Raw genomic sequence first — 12,142 nt, forward strand, 5'->3', positions numbered from 1 at the left:
GTAGAGATGTGGTTTCACTATGTTGGTCAGGCTGGTCTCGAACTCCTGAGCTTAAGTGATCCAACCGCCTCGGCCTCCCAAAGTGCTGGGATTACAGGCATAAGCCACTGCTCCTGGTCCTCAAATCTACCCTTTTACACGCATTTGTCCCTGGCTTAGCTGGGGATGTCATTTTTATCAAATTGGCACATAAAACCAGTGTAAATCAGGCAATATTAATGGAATCATAACATACATATGAAAGTAAAGGAAGCCTGAATATTACTTAAGAAAGGATAGTGTGGTTTTAATTGACCACATTAAAAAATCCACTTAAATTTTAACATAGAAAGTACAGTTCCTTGTCTGAAAGTTTTGCATAATTCACAGTTATTTTAATAAGAAAGATATTTGGTACCTCATGTGTATTAGTCTTTAAACACTTCAAAGGCAGGGAACATATCATATTTTGTATTTGAGACTATTTGTAGCATGCTGACTAGCACATAGTTGTCCAAATATTGAATGTTTACAGTTACATTATTGAAGTCCTTGCGCATATATACCATTTCTATACACACATTTCTAAGACAGATGGTGTAAAACTGTCATTACCTTAAAATTCTTCTGATAGGACTTATACCGAAATGCACGTTTCTGAAGATCAGCCAGAACAGATTGCAGATTATTCAGTATGAGCCTTATTTTGTCTTGGTCAGCAGAGATATCTAAAATCTGTGGATCCTGTAAATTTAAGACAGTTTTTTTGGTTAGCCATTCCTGCTTTTTGATAAAGACCAATTAAATTAAATGAATTAATAAACATTTTTAAAAAGATTCCTTTCTCTTTTCTTTTTGATTTTTAGAAATGATGTTTAAAATTATTGTTTTCCTGAATTTTAAAGCAATGCATAGACATTATAAAAAGTACACATTTATATAAAGTGCCATGGAGATAAAATTGTTTTAAAACATTACCTAATATATTTTCCCTCATCTGCTTTCATTTCCTACACTTCTTCAACCAACATGACCTTAGATAAGGAGAGGTGAATGAAACAGAGAAGGAAGGGGATATGATATAAGGTAAATTTCCACTTTACAATAAAGGAATGGAAAGGCCTTTGTATTCTAAGATGACAGAAGAGAGAAAATGAAAAATATAAATGGCAAGACATATGTTTTATGGCTGACCTGTTAGGGTTGAAACCCCAGTGAATGGGAATGGAATAGTTCAGGAGTGAAGCAGAAGCACGTAACTAGGTTTGGGATAATCTGAGAAAATTGAAGGAATCTGAGAACCATTATAGCCATAGCTCAGGGAGGCTAGTTAGTCCATGTCTTAGTCAGCATGGCCATGCATTCAAACTGGCAACATGCTCTAGATTAGAAAAAGCCAAGGGATGTGTCCAGTAAGAAGGGGCTTATATTGACATTCTGGTGTCTTGTGACTTGGTATGATATGCAGGGAATCCTGAAGTTCTCATGTGTCTTAATTCTGGTAGTGGGAACTGTTGAGAGAACTGGTGGACCAGAAGATGTCTGAGGCCAGGATAAGAAAGCCACAGATTACTTGGGATTGTAGGCTATGGAAGAAATGATGGATTGCAGCATAGGGGCTAGCATGGTGCCTAAAGAACCAGGAAAGACCCTTAGTTAACAGCAACCTGGGACAACCAGGTGCAGCCCAGCCAAACTGCACTGGAAGCTCCTATGGCCCAGAAGGTAGCATGAAGAACAGATGACCTGCCCCTTCCATCTATTCGCCATGAGGGAATTCAAGCTTCCCTTTATGGGGCAATAGGTAGGAGGGGATGGTGGCATAGGTGAAAAATTGCCCAATAGGAAGTTTAGATTTTCAGCTGAATTAAAATCTATCCAAAAGAGACCCAGGTAGAATGGAACAGACATTTCAAACTGAAATAAATTATTATTAATGGTCACATTTAGGTTTTCTCCCTAATTCTCCGCAACAGCAGGAATGAGGGTCTTGATAGCAAGATAGTATCATTTATGGAAATGATGAAGTTACAGTCCTTTGCCCAAGTGAATTAATTCCAAACCTTCTATAGAAGAAGCACTAGTTAGAATGAGCCCATGCTTTCATTTTGTGTAAGTGCATCATGCTATTTAAAATGCATGATTTGCATGCAGATATTCATTGCAGCACTATCCACAATAGCAAAGACATGCAATCAATCTCAATGCCAATCAGTATCAGACTGGATAAAGAAAATCTGGTACATGTACACCATGGAACACTATGAAGCCATAAAAAATAACAAGATAATGTCCTTTGCAGGAATATAGATGGAGCTGGAGGCCATTATTCATAGCAAACTAATGCAGGAACAGAAAACCAAGTATTGCATGTTCTTACTTATAAGTGAAAGCTAAATGTTGAGAACACATGGACACAAAGAGAGGAACAACAGATACTGGGGCCTACCTGAGGGTGGAGGATGGGAGGAGGGAGAGGATCAGAAAAAATATCTATTGGGTACTAGGCCTGGTATCTGGGTGACAAAATAACCTATGCAGCAAACCTCTGAGACATGAGTTTACCTATATAACAAACCTGCACATGTATCCCTGAGCCCAAAATAAAAGTTTCTTAAAAAATAAAAAATGCATGATTATACATCAAGCATGTGCTGGCACTTTTGCTTTCTCTAATGATCCATGTATACATAGATATTCATACTTTTTAACCGTATGCTGTGTATAGAATACTGTATATGGTACAGCAATTAATAGCAGACTATTAACCATTGACAGTAGACTGCTTAAGCTTGAATCCCGATCCCTCCATTTAGTAACTGCGTGACCCTCAGCAAGTTACTTAACCCTGTCCCCTAATTTCCTTTTCTGTAAAATGTGAATAATAAAACCCTAAAGTGTTTTGAGATTTAAATGAGTTAAAACATGAAAACATACATAAGAATATTTTTAGGACTATTACTCATGATTGCCCCAAATGGTAAATAATCTCAATTTCTATCACCCATGAAATGAATCATTGTAAAATACAATAAAACACTACATAGCAATAAACATGAATAAACTACATCCACAAAGAGCAATATGTATAAATCTGAGGAACATACCAAAATAAAAGGGCACACTGTGTGGTTCTAATTAATAGAAGTTCAAAAATAGGAAATTTATAGCATTCTCGCTCCAGATGGCCTGCCACTGCCAACACGCCTGCTGCAGCAGGGAGGCATGGCCGGGGCTGCACACTCCATGGAGCCAGTTAGGGACAAGTGGGATCTTTGCCCCTTCCAAGTTGGGGTGGGAGTTCCTTGGGTGCAGCTGTAGCCACCCAAACTGTCGCTGCAGACTCAGGCAGTCCTGTGCTCTTGGGGGCATGGGAAGGCCCCTTTGCCCTTGCAGGCTTGGAACTGCCTGCTTCTGCTGCCTGGTCTCTCCCTGCTCTGATCTTGGAAGGGAGAGAGGCCAGGCAGTGGGAGCAGGCACTTCTTCGATCCTCTCTGATCTGGGAGCAAAGTCAGGCCCAACCCCAGTGCCATGAACAGTAGCAGGAAGCAGACAGATTCCTGGATGGAAGGGGGTGGGTCCCCGGTGAGGCCCCATGTTGGCCTGAAGGCTGGGGGCTGGGCTGCCAGTCCCACAGACCAGAGTGGGAACTTGTGATGTCTTTTCCAGCCTGCCCATTATCCCCTATGGGCCAATCAGTGCACACTTCCTCCCCTCTGAGGTCCATAAAAGCCCTGGGCTCAGCCACAGCTGAGCAGATAATGGGACAACCAGCTGCAGAGGGGAGCTACCCTGTCTGCCGAGAGGTTCAGAGACCTGCAGAGATGTTGGGGCTACCAGCTGCAGAGAGTAGCAACCCACTTCAGGGCCTCCTCTCTGCTAGGAGCTGGGCATACATCGGGAAAACCAGCTGCAGAGAGGAGCTACCCTCTCCAGGCCTCCTCTCTGCTGAGAGCTGCAGAGATGATGGGACAACCTGCCTGCAGAGAGGAGTCACCCATTCCAGGGCCTCCTCTCTGCTGAGAGCTGAACACTCAATGGGATGACCTGCCTAGAGAGCAGCTACCCACTGCGGATCTCCTCCGAGCTGTTCTAACACTGAATAAAGCTCCTCTTCATCTTGCTCACCCTCCACTTGTCTGCATACCTCATTCTTCCTAGATGCAGGACAAGAACTTAGGCAAAGGTGCTACTGGCCATAGAGGTTTCCAGCCAGAAAAATGACACCCCAAATAACCCATAACAAAAGGATGAGTAATTAGGAGGGGACACTAAAGGTATCATAATGCTTTATTGACATGAGTAGTGGATACATAGATGTGTTTACTTTCAGATAATTCATTGAGTTGTACAGTAATTAGTTATGTACAATTTTGTCTGTAAGAAAATACAAAAGTGCTTCAATACAAAAGTAAAAACAATGCCAAGTCCTTCGAACACTGCTTGACAAATAGGGAGCACACAAGGTGAGCTGTTTTTACATTTCCATGTTAATACATGTAAAGGCATACTATAATCTTTAATGTCTGTACTATATTCTTTTGAGTCAGTGTACCCTATATCTCTTCTATTGTAAAAGTGGTACAAGGTAACCAAATATTCTTCACTACCAATTATCAATGTATACTCTGTCTCTTTCTAAATGGGAATTTTCTAATATACTAGCAAAGTTTATTTTTATTTTTTATTTAGCTTTTATTTTAAGTTCAGGGATACATGTGCTGGTTTGTTATACAGGTAAACTTGTGTAATGGGGGTTTGTTGTATGAATTATTTCGTCACCCAGGTATTAAGCAAACTTTAAAATTGTGACAATAGCTGTAAAATGTGCTAGCAAGTCATTAAAACACTCTTCAAAATAATAAATACAAGTTAGGACTAGAATTTAACTGACTAAATTCAATTTTAATATTACATATATGCTTTGTGATAGTCTGAAATGTATTCACTACTTAAAGAGAGATTTTGAAACATTAATTTTTAAGTAGCAGCTCAAAGACATTGTTGATTGGTTAGAATGAAACTATAAAAAACTAAAGCTACATCAGTTAAATGTGTTCTCTAAATGGTTTGAAGAGTAGTCTTAATTATTCTTACCACAAAAAAATGATGTATGTGAGGTGATAGACACATTAATTAGCTTGATTAACAATTTCACAATGTATACATATATCAAAACATCACATTATACATTGTAAATATATATGATTTTTATTTGTTGGCTATACTTTAATAAACAAATGTAATAGTCAAACTTTGCATACATTATTTTTACAAAATAATGATTTAGCTTACCTGTGCTTGCAGTTTTACTTCATTCACTTCATTGTTTAATTCTTCAAGATCACTACCCAAATGCACACAAAATTGCTTAATGCTTGATTCTCTATCACCCACTGATTTATCAATGGCGTTCCGAACAGCAACAATGGATGGCTTCATAGTTGCAAAAACAGCAAAGTCTTCAGGAGGTGTGGGAACCTGATATTGTTCAATAAGCTTGTACATTTGAGTCACTATATTCCCTTCATCTTCAAGGCTTTCAATCTAAATGGAAACACAGTTTGCTCATTAAATGTAGCAGAGTCCTAGTTTAGTCTTGAAGTTTGTTCTAATAGGAGACAGCCACTGTACAATATGAACATTGTATTAGTCTGTTCTGCTGCTGCTAATAAAGACATATCCAAGACTGGGTAATTTATAAAAGAAAGGCTTAATGGACTCACAGTTCCACATGGCTGGGGAGGACTCACAATCATGGCTAAAGGCAAGGGAGAAGCAAAGGCATGTCTTACATGGAGGCAGGCAAGAGAACTTGCGCAGAGGAACTCCCATTTATAAGACCGTCAGATCTTATGAGACTTATTCACTACCATGAGAACAGTATGGGGGAAACCACCCCTATGATTCAATTATCTCCACCTGGCCCCATCTTTGACATGTAGGAATTCAATTCAAGGTGAGATTTGGGTGGAGACACAGCCAAACCATATCAAACATCAAACTGAATAGTCAGCACAGAAGGAGTGTATTATAATGTTACGGTCAAATTGGCTAAAACCTGCTGGATGATAGTCATTGCTATAATACAGGTAATCAGGTTAGGAGGTAAATTATTCAGAGCTGAGCTCTTATAAATGTTTTCTCTTTCTTTCTGTTTTGTTCTTTTGCTGTATTAAACGTGACAATACTTAAAGTTTTCTAAGAAAACGTGCTGTGGGGTTGTTCAGCTGTAGTATCTGAGCTTCCAGGCATGTGTGATGGGCAGTGATCATCCCAGAGCAGCCCGAGGGATCGACAGGCTGTGGACTTGGCTGCATAGGTTCAGAACCCAGATCTATGGTGAGATTCCCACTATCCTTTAATAAATTATTTTACTACAGCCCAGTGACTACTAAACATCTTCACTTTGGTTTCTCACTTTCAGTGGACAGTATTGCTTGTCTTTCCTAATTTTCTGGCAAGGGATACCCCAGTTTTGGGAATGCTCCTTACCCCCAACTCTGCCACATGGTTATAGAGGGAGCAGCCATGTTCGTACTACTTGGCCCAATTTCCTGGCCACAGGCTGAACCAAGGAGCATCAAACTGTGATCTAAAGAACTTAGCTCAGTCTGACCTTTCTCTTGAACACAGGAAGAGTTAGGATTGAGGCCATTTACTTTTATGTGGAAACAGAACAGGTCATTAACATGAGAAGATAACTGCAGACAGGCTTTTAGAGAAATAGTTCTCAATCTTTAGCTTCCATTGCAATGACCTTGGAAAGCTTGTTAAAACAGATTGCTGGCCGGGTGCAGTGGCTTACTGCACCTGTAATCCCAGCACTTTGGGAGGCTGAGGCAGGCGGATCACGAGGTCAGGAGATCAAGACCATCCTGGCTAACACGGTGAAACCCCGTCTCTACTAAAAATAGAAAAAAATTATCCGGGTGCGGTGGCGGATGCCTGTAGTCCCAGCTACTCAGGAGGATGAGGCAGGAGAATGGCATGAACCCGGGAGGTGGACCTTGCAGTGAGCTGAGATGGTGCCACTGCACTCCAGCCTGGGCGACAGAGCGAGACTCCGTCTCAAAGGAAAAAAAAAAAAAAAAAACAGATTGCTGAGCCCCTCCTGAGAGTGTCTGATTCAGAAGGTCTAGCAAGTCATAAAAACACTGTAGTCATGTAGGGTAGGTCCCAAGAATATACATTTTTAACCCATTCTCAGATGCTGCTGCTGCTGCTGCTGATCTGGAGTCCCCCTTTGAGAACCATGGTTCTAGAGCAGCAGAGATGAGAGAAGGAGAGAGGCCTTTTTGTAAAGGCCTGGCTCTATCCATACTTTAGGATTCTGAAAGATATTCCTGCAAACTTAGAATAAATCTTCCCATTTTTCTGAGCTATTTATGTGAGTTTTTGTGACTTCCAACCAATGTTTCTAACACCTCGAACAAGTTATGTATAGAACTAAGTCTCTCTACATCAAGATCTGTTCATCTTCCTCTATTTCGGGTGAGTATACATCCAGGTTTCTCTGGGAATGCCCTGGGTTTACACTTATTGTCCTAGTACAATGATTAATAGTGTCTCTTTCACTCTCAGAAAAATGTCCTGATCAGACAATGAATTATGTAGCCTACCCTCCCTATACTGGTATGAAATTGCTAAATACCCATTCCCTGAAGAATGATACCTATAAGTTACCTCATTCTCCTCTCACTGTCCCCTCATTCAGTTGCCCATTAAGTCCTTTAAATTCTACTTAACATCTTTATAATTAATTTATTCTCTCCTATATTTGAAAATACTGCTTTAGCTACATAGAGTTCATCAACTTTCAACTAAACATTCTTTCTCCATAGCATATCAATTGCTAAATCCTGTTTTTGTCACGTTGCCTCCTGTTTTTGCACATGGTTTTCCCTGTCCCTGGAATGCCCACCTGAATGTTTCATGTATTTTATGACAGCTTAAATATCCCATCCTCCACACAGCCTTCTGTAACCCATAGGCAAGAATTACTACAAACTTCCCAGTGTTACAACAGTATCTTATTCCTATGCTCATTGTATGAAAATTATGTGCTTGCATTCAAGACTCAACTTCTTTAAAGCAGGTTTATTCATTGTAATTTTTGCACCATGCTAAGTGGTGCTCACTAAACTTGCTGACTGAATGAATGAAGTTCCAAAAAATAGTTTTTGTGTGTGCAGAGAATCTCCTTAAAGGAAGCTGCTTTCTAAACACACCATCCAGCAAACACAGACAACCTCCTGCAGATGGGACACAGTCTATGTTTTCTTTTTTTTTTTTTATTTTATTTTTCTTTTATTATTATTATTATTATTATTATTATACTTTAGGTTTTATGGTACATGTGTGCAATGTGCAGGTAAGTTACATATGTATACATGTGCCATGCTGGTGCGCTGCACCCACCAACTCGTCATCTAGCATTAGGTATATCTCCCAGTGCTATCCCTCCCCCCTCCCCCCACCCCACAACAGTCCCCAGAGTGTGATGTTCCCCTTCCTGTGTCCATGTGTTCTCATTGTTCAATTCCCACCTATGAGTGAGAATATGCGGTGTTTGGTTTTTTGTTCTTGCGATAGTTTACTGAGAATGATGATTTCCAATTTCATCCATGTCCCTACAAAGGACGTGAACTCATCATTTTTTATGGCTGCATAGTATTCCATGGTGTATATGTGCCACATTTTCTTAATCCAGTCTATCATTGTTGGACATTTGGGTTGGTTCCAAGTCTTTGCTATTGTGAATAATGCCACAATAAACATACGTGTGCATGTGTCTTTATAGCAGCATGATTTATAGTCCTTTGGGTATATACCCAGTAATGGGATAGCTGGGTCGAATGGAATTTCTAGTTCTAGATCCCTGAGGAATCGCCACACTGACTTCCACAAGGGTTGAACTAGTTTACAGTCCCACCAACAGTGTAAAAGTGTTCCTATTTCTCCACATCCTCTCCAGCACCTGTTGTTTCCTGACTTTTTAATGATTGCCATTCTAACTGGTGTGAGATGGTATCTCATTGTGGTTTTGATTTGCATTTCTCTGATGGCCAGTGATGGTGAGCATTTTTTCATGTGATTTTTGGCTGCATAAATGTCTTCTTTTGAGAAGTGTCTGTTCATGTCCTTCGCCCACTTTTTGATGGGGTTGTTTGTTTTTTTCTTGTAAATTTGTTGGAGTTCATTGTAGATTCTGGATATTAGCCCTTTGTCAGATGAGTAGGTTGCAAAAATTTTCTCCCATTTTGTAGGTTGCCTGTTCACTCTGATGGTAGTTTCTTTTGCTGTGCAGAAGCTCTTGAGTTTAATTAGATCCCATTTGTCAATTTTGGCTTTTGTTGCCATTGCTTTTGGTGTTTTAGACATGAAGTCCTTGCCCATGCCTATGTCCTGAATGGTAATGCCTAGGTTTTCTTCTAGGGTTTTTATGGTTTTAGGTCTAACATTTAAGTCTTTAATCCATCTTGAATTGATTTTTGTATAAGGTGTAAGGAAGGGATCCAGTTTCAGCTTTCTACATATGGCTAGCCAGTTTTCCCAGCACCATTTATTAAATAGGGAATCCTTTCCCCATTTCTTGTTTTTGTCAGGTTTGTCAAAGATCAGATACTTGTAGATATGTGGCATTATTTCTGAGGGCTCTGTTCTGTTCCATTGATCTATATCTCTGTTTTGGTACCAGTACCATGCTGTTTTGGTTACTGTAGCCTTGTAGTATAGTTTGAAGTCAGGTAGTGTGATGCCTCCAGCTTTGTTCTTTTGGCTTAGGATTGACTTGGCGATGCGGGCTCTTTTTTGGTTCCATATGAACTTTAGAGTAGTTTTTTCCAATTCTGTGAAGAAAGTCATTGGTAGCTTGATGGGGATGGCATTGAATCTGTAAATGACTACTGGGTACATAACGAAATGAAGGCAGAAATAAAGATGTTCTTTGAAACCAACGAGAACCAAGACACAACATACCAGAATCTCTGGGATGCATTCAAAGCAGTGTGTAGAGGGAAATTTATAGCACTAAATGCCCACAAGAGAAAGCAGGAAAGATCCAAAATTGACACCCTAACATCACAATTAAAAGAACTAGAAAAGCAAGAGCAAACACATTCAAAAGCTAGCAGAAGGCAAGAAATAACTAAAATCAGAGCAGAACTGAAGGAAATAGAGACACAAAAAACCCTTCAAAAAATAAATGAATCCAGGAGCTGGTTTTTTGAAAGGATCAACAAAATTGATAGACCGCTAGCAAGATTAATAAAGAAAAAAAGAGAGAAGAATCAAATAGATGCAATAAAAAATGATAAAGGGGATATCACCACCGATCCCACAGAAATACAAACTACCATCAGAGAATATTACAAACACCTCTATGCAAATAAACTAGAAAATCTGGAAGAAATGGATAAATTCCTCAACACATACACCCTCCCAAGACTAAACCAGGAAGAAGTTGAATCTCTGAATAGACCAATAACAGGAGCTGAAATTGTGGCAATAATCAATAGCTTACCAACCAAAAAAAGTCCAGGACCAGATGGGTTCACAGCCGAATTCTACCAGAGGTACAAGGAGGAGCTGGTACCATTCCTTCTGAAACTATTCCAATCAATAGAAAAAGAGGGAATCCTCCCTAACTCATTTTATGAGGCCAGCATCATCCTGATACCAAAGCCTGGCAGAGACACAACAAAAAAAGAGAATTTTAGACCAATATCCTTGATGAACATTGATGCAAAAATCCTCAATAAAATACTGGCAAACAGAATCCAGCAGCGCATCAAAAAGCTTATCCACCATGATCAAGTGGGCTTCATCCCTGGGATGCAAGGCTGGTTCAATATACGCAAATCAATAAATGTAATCCAGCATATAAACAGAACCAAAGACAAAAACCACATGATTATCTCAATAGATGCAGAAAAGGCCTTTGACAAAATTCAACAACCCTTCATGCTAAAAACTCTCAATAAATTAGGAATTGATGGGACGTATCTCAAAATAATAAGAGCTATTTATGACAAACCCACAGCCAATATCATACTGAATGGGCAAAAACTGGAAGCATTCCCTTTGAAAACTGGCACAAGACAGGGATGCCCTCTCTCACCACTTCTATTCAACATAGTGTTGGAAGTTCTGGCCAGGGCAATTAGGCAGGAGAAGGAAATCAAGGGTATTCAATTAGGAAAAGAGGAAGTCAAATTGTCCCTGTTTGCAGATGACATGATAGTATATCTAGAAAACCCCATTGTCTCAGCCCAAAACCTCCTTAAGCTGATAAGCAACTTCAGCAAAGTCTCAGGATACAAAATCAATGTGCAAAAATCACAAGCATTCTTATACATCAATAACAGACAAACAGAGAGCCAAATCATGAGTGAACTCCCATTCACAATTGCTTCAAAGAGAATAAAATACCTAGGAATCCAACTTACAAGGGATGTGAAAGACCTCTTCAAGGAGAACTACAAACCACTGCTCAAGGAAATAAAAGAGGATACAAACAAATGGAAGAACATTCCATGCTCATGGGTAGGAAGAATCAATATCATGAAAATGGCCATCCTTCCCACAGTCTATGTTTTCTGCATACTGCATCAACTAGCTCTTCTGGAACCACAAGGTGATAGCAGCTGACCCTCTGCAGCCATTGATTATGATGTGACCCCACCCTCCTGACATAGTTTATAGAACAGAATAGGAGCTCTGAATAAATTTACTAGACCTTTAGAATCAATATTGAAAAAGAGAGATTATCTCTTTCTTGCTGACTGGCTAGACCCGCTAGCTATAGCTTGGGAGCTGCTGGTGGCCATGTTTGCTGCTGTGGTAAGAAGAAGCAGAAGTAGTTGTCTGCAGAGGGAGAGAAGTGAAGCAGACCCTCAGAGAGATGCAGAGAGGAGAGACGGAATGAAGGTCTCTACTGGGGCATCCTACAGCTGTCCTATTCTGGGTTCTGGTCAGTTCCTAAGCCTACTTACATTCTTGATTGGAAGTTCCATGAAGCACCCCTGAATCCTTAAGTGGGATCCCTATTTTGGCCTAAGTTTTCTCAAGTGGGTTTGGGTTATTTGTTTGAAGTGGCTTAATGAATACAAACAATAATAAGTAATTCGCATCTTTAGACTCCTAGGACAATTTATAAGCA

General features: G+C 39.9%; 1 protein-coding gene across 2 annotated transcripts in view; it reads right to left on the minus strand.

Moving 5' to 3' along the window:
* The window catches only part of DNAH6 (dynein axonemal heavy chain 6), a 325,727-nt gene that overhangs the window by 250,094 nt on the left and 63,491 nt on the right, over nucleotides 1-12,142 (minus strand). For both annotated transcript variants that reach the window (XM_024242264.2, XM_054547993.1), the window contains 2 exons: nucleotides 5,275-5,526; nucleotides 595-723 (listed from right to left, as the gene is read on the minus strand). In XM_024242264.2, coding sequence (XP_024098032.2) covers nucleotides 595-723; nucleotides 5,275-5,526 — 381 coding nt within the window. The remainder of the gene's footprint in view (nucleotides 1-594; nucleotides 724-5,274; nucleotides 5,527-12,142) is intronic.

Source organism: Pongo abelii, chromosome 12 (assembly GCF_028885655.2).
Source record: "Pongo abelii isolate AG06213 chromosome 12, NHGRI_mPonAbe1-v2.0_pri, whole genome shotgun sequence".
In the NCBI taxonomy this organism is placed as follows: domain Eukaryota; kingdom Metazoa; phylum Chordata; class Mammalia; order Primates; family Hominidae; genus Pongo; species Pongo abelii.